The 16452-nt window shown below is 44.9% G+C and overlaps 1 protein-coding gene across 1 annotated transcript in view; it reads right to left on the reverse strand.

Annotated features, from left to right (window-relative positions):
* MYO1F (myosin IF) overlaps positions 1-16452 on the reverse strand; it is a 312887-nt gene that overhangs the window by 42293 nt on the left and 254142 nt on the right. Inside the window, exons 22-24 of the mRNA XM_088448915.1 lie at positions 15631-15776; positions 15176-15322; positions 12228-12376 (exon numbers count right to left, since the gene is read on the reverse strand). Of these exons, the coding sequence (XP_088305041.1) occupies positions 12228-12376; positions 15176-15322; positions 15631-15776 (442 nt within the window). The remainder of the gene's footprint in view (positions 1-12227; positions 12377-15175; positions 15323-15630; positions 15777-16452) is intronic.

Here is a 16452-nt window from a genome sequence, read left to right on the forward strand (position 1 = left end):
TTCTTCCCTGTCTTTCTCTCTCTAACCCATGATCATCTCTCTCTGTCTCTCTCTCTCTCTCCTATATCTCTATCTCTCGCACTCCATATACCTCTCTCTCCGTCTCCTTCTCACACTCCATACCCATATACATCTCTCTCTCTTCCATATCTCTCTTCCACCCCATATACCCCTCTCTCTTCCTCCCCATATACCTCTCTCCCATCTCTCTCTCCCCCTCCCCATATACCCCCTCTCTCCTCATATACCTCTCTTCCCCATCTCTCTCCCTCCCTATATACCTCTCTCTCTATCTCTCTCCCATACCTCTCTCTCTTTCCCATATCTCTCTCCCTCTCTGCTGTATCTCTCTCCCCATATACCTCTCTCTCCCACACTCCCTACACATATACCTCTCTCACTCTTCCATATCTATCTCTCTCTTCCACCCCATTTACCCCCCTTTTGTCCCTCCCCATATACCTCTCTATCTCTCTCCCATCTCTCTCTCTCTCTCCCCATATACCTTTCTTCCCCATCTCTCTCTCCCTATATACATTTCTCTCTCTCTCTATCTCTCTCTCTCTCTCTCTCTCTCTCTCTCTCTCTCTCCCATACCCCTCTCTCTCCCCCATATCTTTCTCTCACCCTCTCTCTCTCTCTCTCTCTCTCTCTCTCTCTCCCTCCTATCTCTCTCTCCCCATATACCTCTCTTTCTTCCCCATCTCTCTATGGGGCCTATTCATCATACCTAAAATATCGATGGAGGTAATTAGGTTTAGAACTCGCATGGAGTTCTACCTAATTACCGGAGGAATTAATCATTCCTCGTCCCTATAACTATCTATTCCTAAAAGCTGTCATTCTTGCAATGACGGCTTTTCGGGAAATAGTTTTCCCTGCCTGTTCTAACTTACCGCAGCTGGAATCCGTGATGCGCATGCGCTGTTACACTCGTAAACCCAGCACATGCGCAGCACTACTTACAGCTGTGGTAAGTTTGTGTCCGCTCACCTCCCCCCGTCCCGCACTTACCTGCCCGCTGCAGCGCCTCCGGCTCCGTCCTGCTGGTCTGTCATGTGGTCTCCCAGCAGCACACTGCTGGTAGAACACAATGGCCCTCATTCAGAGCCGCACGTTAACAACAGTACGCTCGTTGCGTTCCGATGTTGACTAACCGCGCATGCGTCGGTGTTACACTGCGCATGTGCGTACGGCAGATTGCGAGCTTTTTTTCTCTCGTTCCTAAAATAGCGTACAGGAAGTGACATGTCAAATGTGATTGACAGAACAGGGCGTTTTTGGGTGTTGACGGGGGTGGAGATGAAAAAACGCAGGCGTGGCGAGGCGTTTTTGGGGCGTACATACATTAGCAGATGCGAACGTCAAATGTGTTCGGACCGTCTCATACGTCACTGAAACATCCGCTTTCCCTTCAAAATGCTCGCACAGCTTAGGGTCAGGATTACTCGACCACATTGGCGATGGCCTTCTCCTCCGTCCCGGGACTCCACGATGGTGCAGCGATTAATCGCGGCTGGTCAGTAAAGTAATTAGTGTTGGATTGAAATCCGGCTTGGTATGTGTTTGGAAAGCAGTTTATTGGGATAGCACAAAAGCGTACGCAGGTGGAAATCCGAGCTGCTAATGTCATGATTACACAATCAATTAGCGTACATTTTTGGGGTTTTATTTTGGCCACAATTTGGTGGTTATGGCCTATTGTAACAATAATGTCATCATCTTTTAATTAGCTCCCCTTTTTTTTGGTTTACTGTGGAATTTGCATCGCTATGTGATTTTTTAAACGTTCCTTAAAGAGGCCTTTTTTTTTTTTAAAGAGGGTCAGTTTTTGCCTTTAAGGCCAGGATTAAATGTAACCCATTTGTACAATAATGTCACAATACAATGTCAGTGTTTTGTTTTTAATTTATTGTTTACACACAAACAAATTGGCCTAATATTTTGTTGCCTTTTTTTGTGGCCAAGATATTTGATCCAAAAAAAAAAAAAAACATAACTACTAACATAAGCGTAAATACAAAATTTAAAAACATTTCACAAGAAAGGAGAGGGAAGTTTTGACCAGAAAGGAATATGAGCCAAGCACAGAAGGAGTGTGGGAAAAGTCGCCATTGCTGTCACCGTTTTCTCGCCCGTTTGGCTGGGTGAGGGTGGGCGCCAGACCGGGTCCGGGATGCCATCGGGCTGGCCTGTCCAGAGGCAGATGTTGTGGCCTCTGGACTAGGCACAGGGCTAGGCACATTTGGAGGATTGGCTGATGTTGTGCCAGAGGTGGAGGATCCGGATGTTCCGGCAGGAAGGGAGGTCGGCTCCACCATGTGCTGGCGAACGAGCTGCTCCAGGGCATCGGCGATGCGGATGTTGGCCCTGGTATTTTCCGCCAGGGCCTGACCAATGGTCACGTTGGCCGCAGCATTTTGCTCCAGGGCCTCAGCCACCCGTATCAGACTGGCGTCCATCCTCTGCAGAATCTCCGTATGGAAATCCGATTTAAAATTGAGTTCTGTGAGGAGGCCCACTGCCTGCGAGGGGGCACGCCCTGGACTGGCTTCTGCAGGGTCCTCAGCCGGATGTACTGGTTCCTCCCCTGCAGAGCCAGCAGAAATTCTGCGGCCAAGGCTCCCCTCTGGAGCAGACTCATCCGCCTCTGTCTCTGTTAGGAAATTGGAGAAAAGACTCACATTAGAATCTACATATTGGCACAATAGCATTTCTGAGTTGGTGACATCACAAGACTTACCTTGGCCAACATGAGGAGCCGCAAAGTCTGGCATGTCCGTATCCATGTTGGACACGCCAAACACCTCCACAACCTGCACACACCCCTGTGCCATCTCTTCTAAGTCTGTCAACTCCAATGACACAGGGGTGGGACCCCCACCTGTCCCCCTTGCATGCCTAGCCCTGTCGGCAAGTTTTTGTTTGAGACGATATTTGAAGTCTGCCCATCTGTGGAATGAATTTGGAACCATTATCCTTTTTTTTACAATGGGGTTTGTTTATAGGATGGGAAAGTGTTTACTTACCGCCGTTTGACATCCCGGGCTAGACGGACATAATCACCCACCCTATTGACAGCAACGGCGACCTCCTCCCACATTCTCCACTTCTGGCTTTGGCTCATATTCCTGGCTGCCTGGGGCAGGATGTCAACGCACTTCTGGATCAAAACCTCCATCTCCTTGCTTGTGAAATGTGGCTGCCTTTTTTTTTTGCCAGCTTTGGCGGGTTGACTGGGGCCAGCAGTCTCTTCCATGTCATCCTCCTCACCTATTTGGGTAAATATGCAGATGTAGCCACTTCACAACTTGCACAATATTATGTTTTAAAAGAATCATTGACACAAAATGCATGAAGGCCTTACCGCCGCAATTTTGACCATTGTTTCCCTGGTTTGAAGCCATGTCTCTGCTTCCAGCATGAAATCATCCAGAAATTCTATGTGATTTCGTGACGTATTTATACATGCGTCCTTAGTTTGCGGCCGCATCATTGATTGTGCGTCCCTATGATTCATCCTTAATTTTTGCGGGAAAATAAACACTATTTATGGCTTGGTGTGTGTGGAGTCGAGGTGGGGTTGTTGGAGTGTTGTCGGTTAAGTGGTTTGGATTTTGTTGTTTGCGGTTGGAGGATTTGGCAGAGTTGGTTTTTTGTTTGTTTTTGCTACATTTCTTTGGTTTTTCCGTTCGCATTTTTTTCATTTTTTCCACATCCTTTCCTGATTTGGTAAGTTTTGTGCAGTCAAATTTGTGGCCAATTGGTGTATTCTTCTGTTTTGTGGTTCGTTAATTTGTTTAACACTCATTTCATCTTTTTTAGTTTTTTGGGGTTTTCGGACCCAAAGAAGTTTTTTTGGGAAATCTTATATATTCGAGTTGGGTAAGTCCATTTTTTGTCTTGCATTTGCGAATTAATTACCGCATTTTTGACTGTTGGTGTAGTGACTTGCATTTGCGAATTAATTACCGCATTTTTGACTGTTGGTGTAGTGACTTGCATTTGCGAATTAATTACCGCATTTTTGACTGTTGGTGTAGTGACTTGCATTTGCGAATTAATTACCGCATTTTTGACTGTTGGTGTAGTGACTTGCATTTGCGAATTAATTACCGCATTTTTGACTGTTGGTGTAGTGACTTGCATTTGCGAATTAATTACCGCATTTTTGACGGCTTATTCATCATATAATCCAGTTTTGCTTTTCCCTTTTCCATTTTTTGGGTCCATTTGAACCCTATTTGACGTACGGTGTGCAATGTCGTTTTCATCGATGGCCAAATGTGTGTTTCCGCTATTTTCTGTGTTGGCTTGCAACAATTTTCAAAAAAAAAAAAACACCCTCTAAATTTTTGAAGTCTCATTGTTGGCTTTTTTACAGTTTATACGTATCATGACAATACCCCGGCATGTAAGCAGCTATGGATGGTATCAGAAAGCTAAGTTGTTTTTTGTTACTTTTGGGGTGGGTCAAAAGCCTTACATTGTAAACTTTGAATTTCAGGTAGATCTGGGGCGAATTGTTCTGGCCCTGCTCCCGGAAGACGACCAACCTCAAACTCGTCCCAGGCGTAGGCATCGTAGGCATGCAAGGCCCCAGATATTTCGAACACGTGTCACCCTTTTTGGAATGCCCGATGATGAGGTTTTAAGACGCTACCGTCTACCTCCCAAAATCATCATAGACACTCTCTCATTGATAGAAAGTGATCTTGAGCGGCAAATTGACAGTCCAACAGCAATACCACCACTGACGCAATTTATGGCGGTGTTACATTTCTGTGCCTCAGGATCGTTTCAAACAACGGTGGGAATAGTGGCGGGCATCTCCCAATCCTCCTTTTCCCGGATCCTGAGGGCAGTGATGGAGGCACTTTTCAAGCACCTCCATCATTTTATTAAAATGCCTTTGGATATGGGTGCCCTTAGTGTGGCCAAGGCCAATTTTTACCAAATAGCTGGCTTCCCACACATCATAGGGGTTGTGGATGGTACTCACATACCACTTCAGCCTCCAGCACGGCTGGAGGCAATATTTAGAAACAGGAAACACTATCACTCCCTGAATGTAATGGTGGTATGTGATGCCTCCCTCCAGATCCTGTCCCTGAATGCTAAATTACCCGGAAGTGCTCATGACTCCTTCGTCATCCGGCAATCAGGGATATGGCAGAAATTAACCAACCTACAAGCTGGTGATGCGTGGCTTCTGGGTAAGTGGAGACCTTTAGTACATAACAATGTTAAGCTTGATACACAGTGTTCCTGATGTGGTCTAATTTTGTTCACAGGAGACAGTGGATACCCTTGCATGTCCTGGCTGCTCACTCCTTATTTGGCTCCCACACCAGGGCCACAAAGTGCGTATAATTCCGCACTTACAGCCACCAGGCAAGTGGTGGAGCGCTGTATCGGCCTTTTAAAAGGCCGATTCAGATGCCTCCACCGCTCTGGTGGCGAGCTCATGTATGTGCCGGATATGGTGTCGAAAATTGTGGTCCTGTGTGGGATATTTCACAACATTGCCATAAGGAGTGGTGTCCCAATGCAGCCAGAGGATGCCTTACCTGAGGATGGCCCCCCCGAGGTTGGTCGAAGGTCAGTATGTGGGGGGGCCATATGCGATGATGTGGTGGCCAGATTTTTTAGGTAAGTTTGAACAAAACTCCAGTGTTTATACCTAATGTGTTTGTGTTTTTTGGCGAACATCTAATTTATTTTTATTTTTCTCACCATCTTCTGTTTGTTCACATAATCTTTGGCACTCCAACGCTCACTACTTCCTGCTACCCTTACCAAACCTGGATCTGGTCCTTTTGGGCATATATTCTGGAACCCATATCGCAACGCCATGTTTGTGGAATCATGTTGGCATGGTCCTTCGTCAACCAGTTCTTGATTTTGTGTTTTTATTTAATTATTTCTTGGTATGTGTTGTATTTGAATTTATCACTGTGTATTTTTTTTGGGAGTGACCACTTTGTTTTCTCTGTTATGTTGTGAATAAATGTTGGAAGAGTGAAATGGTCTTCCTTTTTTGGGACGTTAACAGCAAGTGTAACCAGGTTAACACAAGTTACATTTGACTAAGGGGTAAACCAGTACTGACGCCAGTTGAGCAAAACTGAAATATGTTTTCAGCTTCCCAATCCACACCAAAAGGAAGCCTGGCCCAACCTTGGGATTTGTAAGATTGGCCTAAGCAGCTTGCGCACCAAGTAGGAACCTGGAAAATGTAGAAATCTGTAATTGACACTACACCCAAAAAGGGAAATGACATTGTTACTGTTATGTGTTTCTGGTGTCTGTTTGACATACAAAGACAAAACACAATCTAACTTTTAAAAAAGGGAAATCCTTGCAGGAACAGTCTACTTATGTCAGGCTAAACTATCTTGGTTTTGGTTTTTAAAAATGAGCCACAACGTATATTTGTCTTAATAAATTTAATTGGAAAATAGAACCAAAAAAAAAAAACTAATGCCGAAGGAGGCCAGACAGCCGGTCGAGGGCCACCAGAAGGCCGATTACATGTTGGCGCATCTGCCCCACAACATCCGCCACCTCTTGCCGACGCCTCTGTTCCTCTGTGGGTGAGAAAAGTGTGTGGGTTAATACAACAATAGGGAATCCACTGAAAAATTTTAAAAAAAAACCAAATCACTCCTAAACCCAAAAACAAAAATAAAAAGGGTGGGCTGGCAAAAATACAAGGCCTAGGTACAAATTCCCACAGGTATGATATGTGTATGCTTAAATCACCAGGAAGAGGTAAAGGCAAACCTTCACAATCAACAAAAGTCAAGCCACAAAAACACGAAGAAAGGCACGACACATGATTACATACAAACAGTTTGTGCTTTAAAAAAAAAATTAAAAAAACATACCGGGAGACAAAACGGGAGCTCCGGCCAAACCTCCATGATCCTCCTCGGAGGATCCGTCATTCCCCAAAGAATGGGGCGGAGTTATGCTGGACTCCGGGGAGGGGGTAATTGGAAGAGGGGTGGGTGGAGGAGAGGGGGAAGTGGGACGGAGGGGAAGGAGGCCCGACATTTCCGGGAGAGGGTCTGGGAAGGATGGGGAGGAGTGGGGAATAGGGGAAAGATTTGGGGTGGAGTGTTGGCTGGGGGTTGGGGAGAGTGGGCGGGAACGCCGTCTGGACGGACGGTGACGGCGGAGTCTTGGCTGTCCCCCTAAAATATGTCAAAGAAATTGCGTTTAGTTTATGGACAAATCCGGGCAACCAAACTAAAAAAAATAAAATTAAAAAAAAAAAAAAAAAAAAAAATAGCAGTAGAATTAAAAAAACAGAAATAGAGGGGAAACATGCAGACGCAGATATGAGTACAAATAATAAATAGAACAGACAGGAAAACATGCAGACGCAGATATGAGTACAAATAATAAATAGAACAGACAGGAAAACATGCACACGCAGATATGAGTACAAATAATAGATAGAACAGACAGGAAAACATGCAGACGCAGATATGAGTACAAATAATAAATAGAACAGACAGGAAAACATGCACACGCAGATATGAGTACAAATAATAAATAGAACAGACAGGAAAACATGCACACGCAGTTTGCCCCACAAACACAAACATTAAAACCACAATACATAACACTTACTTGCCAGGATCTGCATGCGAAAGCATGCCAGCAAGCGGGGCGTTCGCCGTTGCAGGTCGGACCACCTGCGCTCCAGCTGCCCGATGTTGCGGCGTGAGCCGAAGGACCGCAGGCGGGACCGTACCTCCGCATACGCGGAGCGCTTCTGCCGGTTGTTCATGGGTTGAGGCTGGCTGGTGATCCGGCGATCCATGACCTCCGTAAGCACCAGCAGCTCACGCCTGGTGAATGCGGAGGCTCTCATGATGGCAATGGTGTTTTTCTTAAAAATCATTTTTGATAAAGTGTGTAAACATTTTCTGATTGGCTAATGTATTTTGGAAATTAACAGGAGCAATTTTATTGGTTAGTGTATGAGTCATGTGTTCGACAGGGCCAGAAATCTCTGGAGAGTTATGATAGGCTTGATGCAGTGACATGCGTAAGCAAATTTAAATAAAGAAATCAACCCAGGGAAATATGCGGGGATCCACAGCAATAGTACAATTGTTTAATTGTGGTTCACATGTTTTTTGAACAATAAAAGCGAATGTTTCATCCGTACGTATTCTGCGGGTAAACACAAACACGGACAAGAGTAAAGTTTCTTGCATTGTGTTGAAAAAAAACAAACAATTAAGCTAATTGATACATTGATTGGCATGATACGATTGATGGAGGTAGGCAGAATAAAGGAGCAGGTAATCGACATCTGACAAGGCCACTTCCTGTTTATACGTGTGCGTGCGTTCCTTTCAAGCCATTTCGGGGATGTACGCTCGCTATTTCGTACGCTCGTTAGTTAGAGGAGGGGTCGTCAGAGTTTAGGGAGGAATTTTAGATGCGAACGAAAATACGAGCGAGCCATTGAATTTAAATATTTTTGTACGTACGCCTAACGTACGTGCGCCCGCTTGCGAGTGGGTCTGAATGAGGGCCAATGTCAGCATTGCAGACGGAGCCAGAGGAGGCATCAGAGCGCCGGAGGAAGACTCCGGGGGACCTGCACAGCTGGAAGCAGGTAAGTCTGTCCTGCTGTTCGCCACCTCACAGTGGCGAATAGTAACTCCATCAAGTTCTGAAAATACATAATTTTCGGAATTTGATGAATTCCATAATTTCCATATCCTCATACTAATGTATGGGGAGTGTGGAAATTAACGCAGGGGAGCTTAGCAATGAGATATCTGTGATATCTCCTGTGCTAAGTGGCTTTATGAATACTAAAATAATGTTATTTAAGGAAAATGTCCTTAAAAACTTTATTTTAGTGTTGATGAATAGGCTCCTATGAGGCTTGTTCATCATCACTTAATTTTTACAAAAGCAGGTGAAAATTTATATTTTCAACTGCAATTGTAAAAATTAAGTTATCGGGCCATTCATAAAGGAGGTAAAGCAGGATATATGACAGATATCTCCTGCTTCCATTCCTCTCGCGGAATGGCCTTTTGGATCCCTCCACCCCTGTCCGGCTCCTTCCGCCGGACATCGGGGCTCTTGTGCGCATGCGTGACCCATAGGTCACGCATACAAACTAGTGTCAGTGCTCCAAAAGGAGCAGTGTAGCCGCTTGCGGGGACAGTTAATTTCAGCTGTCTTCGCGCCGGAGCAATGATGAGTTTCTCCGGCGTCCGAAGCGAGTTTGAATGTTAATTATTTGGGTCCGTTCCCCCCATGTACAGTGCATAATCTCTCACAGCTATTTTTTCACTTGCAGTGTGATTGACAGATATAGAGCATTTGTGGGAGGTAATGGGGTGTCGTGGCAAAGAATGCAGATGTGTTGCCACACACAAGCGGCTGTGCAAAACGGTCCATCTCAGATGCAAATGCTGGTCACAATGGTTGCTCCTTTGGTCAGGCTGCGGGAGTTAAAGCTTCCCTCAGCCTGACCGGGTGCTGGTCACGTAAGAGGCCAGGAATCTGCATCCTCGACACAGACCCTGGCCTCGCCCCTCCTGGAAAATGGGGATGACATGACCAAGCATACCCCAGCTCCGCCCCAAAACGCTGCAGCATGTCGGACGCAGACCCGGAAACATCAGAGATGTACAATCATCGGATGAATGTACATCTCTGAATCAGACTCTGACACCAATGCTGCGTCTTTGTACGCAGATGCATGGATTTGCAAAGCTGCAGGTGGGCGTGTCTAGATAAATCCAGGCTACTGCGACATTTGCATATTTTCCCACAGCAGCTGCGCACGGGATCATAGCTGTGATGGCATTAGCGTGCGTCTCTGAATCAAGCCCTAAATTCATTAAGTAAAGTACATAATATGCAGATACTGTACCTATCACTGTAAGTAAGTGACTTCAGAATGAATATATGCTATTGTAAAGAGGGACATAACTAATTGTTTCAGTTGCTAATCATATTAGCCTACCTTATCTTTCCCGGACTAGGAGTCTTTGGGGATGATTCTGAGCCGGACACAGATGCAGGGCTGCTTCTTTTCCCACAGCTGCATCTGCGTCTTATGCTAATGTCACTACAAAGCCCTTCCCTGGTATACGTCCATACTTCCCAAATGCAAGGACTGAAATGCCCACTATCAGCCTCCGTCAATGGTAAAATATCACTTTGGTCACACACCATGGCAGCTTGTACCAGCCCTATGGCAGGTGTTATTATGGCTTCCTATATGAGAGGCTCAGCATCTTTGCACACAACCACTGTCAGCTACACGCCGGCGACACTCCCATAAGACAAAACATCTCTGTGCATCTTTTAGCCCCCCACCACCATCTGTTATCTCCTAGCAGGTATCCAGGAACGCTCCTTACATTTCTCATACTGTCTGTCTAAATTTGATCTGCGTCTCTGTACAAATAAAATGGGGACGCATGCGTGGTGTGATTCATATGCATGCGCATAAGAAAAATGATTGTCCATTTGTATGAATGCCGGCATAGCATGGGACTCTGAGTCATCTCTGTATATTCCCCAGTCCCACAGGTGAAAAAAAGCCCAAATTGCCCTCATGAAACTGTAAAACGTATGTAATTGGGTCCTAGACCTATGACCTATTGTGTTCCCATATTCTGTTAGTTGCTTGGACAATCTTCCTACTGTATCTGTAACTGTTTATATTTTGTTATTTACTTGATCTGACTTTATGGATTACTAGAGCACCAAGTCTGATTGTTGCACAACTAGGGTGCTTACTCCACTTGAACCTTTAGATTTTTCTTGTCCTCTTTATTTATATAGATATGTTATGTATACTCCATATACAGTATATAAACATGTGCATGCTCATATCTCTTCCTTGATTTCCTCTTGATTTGCCATAACTGTAACAGAGACAATCATGCCACGAGGCCAGGTAATAACACTGGGCCTGATTCAGAAGTGGACACAATACCCATGTTTGTGCAGCCGGCCCGTATTTTTAGTACTGCGCTTTCATCTGAGTTGTGTGGCACATGTGTCCCAATGGCTTAGAGACGACAGTCACAGTGAGGATTTGGAAGCAGACTGACTGTCAGTCAGGGACCTTTTTTGGGAGGTAATGGGGGGGAGGGCAACTCAAACCCAGGTTTGTCGCAACTGCTTTGTGGGCCTGTCACAGTCAGCGACCTTTTACACAGCCTCATAGGCCCTGGGGTCTTACTTAATACAAACCGCCTGAGAAACCATAGGGTTGCTCAGAAGTTCAATGGTGCGTCTTTGTATGCAAGCGGCACATATGAGACTGCACTCGTGGGCATCTCCATACAAATCCCAACGGATGAGACATCTGCATATATTCTCTCTCAACCACTGCATCCAAAGGCAAAGGGATTTGCGTCCATCTCTGAAGAAGGCCCATTGTCCCAGGTGACACCATCCTCGGGTTAGCAGAGGGGTGAAGTTCTTACTTCACCTTTTTGTTTTGCACTGAGATTGCTTCTCCCCATCTCCCCAGTGCTCCTGTTCTTGTCCACTCTTCAATAATTGATTTTAGAAGGAGTGCATTGCAATATGAGTCTCCTGTAAGCTTTCTGGTAACCACTATAGTGTGGTGACTAAGGTGGAGATGTACTAAGCCTTGGAGAGAGATAGAGTACCAACCAATCAGCTCCTGTCATTTTACAGGCTTTAGGTCTGATTCAGAGAGGGACACTAATGCGATCGCAGCTGCAATATTGTACGCAATGCAGCTGCGAAAACATGCTAATGTTTTCAAAGATCACCCAATCATAAAGACGCCCACTGCTGCCTTCTTACCTGCGTGCGATGACACATACCTACGTAAATATCGGCAATATCGACGCATATTGGCAGCCATCTCAATTTTACGGCAGGTCTAAACTGCTGCAGCCTTGGGAGTCTTTCTGACACGCAGAGCTGCGTATGCAATCGCAGTGGCTAATTTATGCACGCCCATGTAATGGCGTTTAAACGGACAGACACGCCTGCGTTAGCCATTATTTATATACAAATTTTATTCAGAGAATTGTTTAGATACTTTTTCCTGCTTGGCAAAACTTGCAATCTACTTAACTGTACCTGAGTAAAACTTAATCAAAGTAATAAGGAGTTACAATCTGTTGCCATCTGAACCAAATATTCTCCATGCTCCTTTTATATATTCCTGTTCTCTCATTAATACTTACTGGAGTTTTTGGGCAGTCCATCCCCAATACTGACATGTAGGGCTTTTCCTCCTGGTTTCAGTTGGGCAATATCCCCTTGTCCCCGGAGGAATGAAATGCATCGAGTGCCGCCTCCACCCCAGCCTTCTTTCTTTACTCTAAACTGTAGTCTGTAGAAAATATGGGAATTATGGACATTAAGGGGTATATTTACTAAAGAGAAAATTTTTAGAAGTGAGATTTAGAAGCGATGTTGCCCATAGCAACCAATCAGATTCTACTTAACATTTAACTGTCACCTTCTATAATCTGATTGGTTGCTATGGGCAACATCTCCACTTCTAAAAACTGTCGTTTTAGTAAATATACCCCTAAGTGTAATTCACATACAGAACATAAAGCATGACTCAATGATTCCTGTAGGGGAATAGATGCAGTATACAACAAACAAGTAGGAGATCAAATGGTTCCTATCAGGCAAGCACACTTGTATCACCGCACTTTCTTGTTTATTGTTCAGGGAATACAAGCTCTGCTGCTGCACTACTGGCAAGCTATCTTCCCAATGTGCTGGTCTAAAGGCTCATACACACTCTAGACCAGTGATCTCCAACCTGTAGCTTGCATGCTACCAGTTGGTAGCTCACCTAGATGCAGTACTGCCGAGTCCACTAGGAGGAAGTGTGCTCCCCCGTGGCATCGACGCCATAAGTGGAGCCACAAGGAAGCACATCAGGTGATTGCAGCAGCCTCTACAGCAATCACTTGACTTGCTTTCCCGTGGTTCCACCTACAGCGTCTACGCTACGGCTTAGCAAGTCACTCCCACAAAGCCCTGAAGGAAAATCACACAGCAGCCCTGCCTATATCTTTTGCTTCTCTACTGCACGTACCTCCTTGGAGCCGGTAATTAAAAGTGAAATGTGCCTGTGCTTAAATGTTATTTACAAACTACAACAATATCACTGTAATAATTAAATGCATTTTTATTGTCTATGAAACATTTTTTTTTCATTTTCATTAAATGACCTTCAATTGGTCGGTTATTAGCCAGATTTTTTTTTTCTACAATTTTAGTAGCTCTTCAGGAGGATTAATTTTCTAAAGTAGCTCACACCTCAATTAACGTTGGAGACCACTGCACTAGACGATAAAATGAACAATATGAACCATAACGATATCATTATCGTTCATAGCATTCAGTGTCATCCAGTGTGTATGCATGGTTATCGTTAACGATGCACACGCCCGCGAATTGTTAACGATGTCTGCCATCACCTGAACTGAGCATGGAGCATATCGTTAAGTGTGTATGGGTTGAATTCAATTCAAAGTGAATTGAATATTGCCGGGAGGGAGCACCTGAGCTATTCAATTCAGTGCGCTGTTATGTCGATGAATGTCGGTTCTCGTGACTTAACAAGGGTGTTAAGGTGCGAGAACCGGCATTTCTGACTAAAGTGCCGGGCACGCGGTTGTTAGCGCCGCGCTAAGCAGTAAAACAGCTGCGCGCCCGGCACTTTTGTCGGATTTCTCCTCGCATCCCCAGGGGGGTGCGAGAAGAAATCCTTAGCCCGCCCAAACAGCGCTGTGTATTGAATAGCTTCGGGAGCTCCCTCCCGCGGCTATTCAACATCGCACTGAATTGCATTCCCCCCTATGAACCTTAATATCTCTTGGTGCATCTGGCAAGATATCATTTTGGCCCCCTCCTCCAATCCATCTATACCACTATTACTTGACCATCCTATATTATACTGATTGCACAGGTCACAGTCACGCTGATATCACAAACCCAATTTACACTAACATAGTTGTAACTTGCATGCCTGGCCTTCAGTTACTCAGACTATGAGTTGGTGGCAATGCCAAATCGATGATGGACCCCTGCCGGTCCTGATTACTAGTCTTACAGTTAGTTATCATAGCCTCAATTGTGTTAGACTGAGCACTAGGGATCAGAGAAGTATGTGTTCAGTTTTTCTAATCAGTGCTACCTACATTCTCCTTGGAACCCAAAATGACTTGTGATAGAATGTAGCCATCGCAAGTAAACCATTCAATGGTTAACCATCAATGCTTAGTTAGTGTGCATGCCCAGTGGGCTAAGGTTATTTTGTGCAAAGGAGCTCTGATGTGGACACTCCTTCCCACTCCTTCCTGGTGTCCGCAGCAGAATGGACGCCAGCAGTCATCCGATGAGATAATCAGAAAGAACAATACAATGGTGGCAACATCGCAATTACTGGAATCGAATGGATAAAGCATTTCCATCGAATAAATAACATTAATGGTTTCCAACCATTGGTTTCCGATGGCCATCCCAACCCTAGTGCCTAGCCTCACATGATTGTGAATAGATACAGTGCAGCAAAAGACCTACCCCCACCTTGCACTGCCCATATAGTCACCAGCCCAGTGATATGAACTCAGACCAATCACTCTCGGAATTAGGACTATATGAGGCAGTTTTTATTAGAAAAAAAATAGATGAGGACAGGGGCACCGAGAGAGACAGTGAGGATATGGGTGTTAGCAGGTACTACTTACCTGAGCCCGGGCCAGCTGAGGGGCCCAGGTCAGTAGCACATCAGGGAGGAAGAGGGAGGAGACTGCTGCTGCTCAGTGTGCCAGACTGCAGAAGGTCCAGTGAGGCTTCTGCCGCTGAGTCGCAGCGGTCTCCTCTCTCTCACTGCACTGATTGCCCCTCTCCTGGATGTGCACCCTGGACAAGGTGGACAAATCTTCCCCCCTCCCAGCATGTGGCACAGTATACTTTTGATAAATATTTTTGGGAGGGGTGTGGCCACCCATATTCAATTTGGCCATGTCCCTTCCAGTACCCTGGCCCGTCACTACTCTTGACGATTCTGAATAGGTCCCACTATTGCCCACCTAGCCCTAGGCCGTCCTACATGCATTAACAATTAATTCACCAAAACTGCCAAACACTATCTTATAGCTCTTACGTGTCAGCGAAGTTCAGAGCTAGTTTACTCTTGGTTGTCTCCTCATAACGCTTAACCATCAGGCTAATCAGTTCTGTTTTAAACACTGACTCCAGGAGGGTATCGTGATCTGCTTCATGTAAGATAAAGAAGTCATCCTGCCGGGTGCTGGTTGAAGACAAAAAAACATTTGGTTGCAGAATAGTGGTTAGTTAACAATCTACCTAAATATGCCTGTCATTGTCTCGTTTAATGCAAAGATGGTTGCTAAAAGAACACTTCTATTTTTTAGAATTAACAAATAATAACTTAAGTGGACTGTTATATACTGTTGTATATACAATGAAGAAATGCCATAATACAGGTCCAGTCATGGCGCATCCTGTCTCATAGAATACCTCTGAGTATCAAACTCATGTAAGAAAATAGGGAACTAGTCACATGCTCGGTATACATAAACATATATCTCTGCGTACCTTAGAGAAACCGTTTTAACAGACTGGATTTCCAATTTCTTCTTCAGAACCTCCTTGATCTGACCTTTCTCAGGGCCCTTCTTTACTTTCTCACGTCCAATTAAGTAAAGGTATTTGGGAGTGAGAATAAGATCCCTCTTTATTGACTGGCAGAAGAGAGAAGATCTTTTAGATATGGGTAATGTGAGACGTCCATATAACCGACCTGTTCTAATGAGATGTTACTGAACCTGCTCAATATCTATTTGTATATTGTAAATGTAGCACAAAAAATGGAATGTCCAAAGACTTAACTAATTACAATTGCTCTGGCAATGTCACTTTTTTCTTTTTAGGTAACGCCTCAAGAGGCTCCGATGTGTGTGGCTACGATGTGGTCTGATGTGGTCGACAGTGGTGAGTTGGGTTTAATGGGTGCACTAATGAGAGATCCTCTGGAGAACAGAGATGAGTTGAGCTTTAAATATGCAATATGCCAGAGTACAGAGGGAGATAGACACCAGCAAAGCTGCATCAATCATTATAGATATCCTGAGAGAAATGAGACAGTGTTTGAAACCAGAGTAAGTGTAGGATTGTGCAGAATTATGCTAAATGATCTGGGAGTCTGTTTGTTGGTGCTCACTTAACGGAACGACATATCAGCTGCATCGGTCAGTCCGTACGGCCAATATGCCCGCTCACATGGTCCCATGCGGTATCATCCGGTCGGCCATGCTGCACGTCCAACCAGACAGTATCAAATGCAGCCTTGTTGCAGGTAATGAAGGACAGAACGAGGGATCGTACCGTCTTTCATTACCTCATTCTAATGTGTACCTG

The sequence above is a fragment of the Taudactylus pleione genome, unplaced genomic scaffold (assembly GCF_031769625.1).
Source record: "Taudactylus pleione unplaced genomic scaffold, aTauple2 ptg000471l, whole genome shotgun sequence".
NCBI lineage: Eukaryota > Metazoa > Chordata > Amphibia > Anura > Myobatrachidae > Taudactylus > Taudactylus pleione.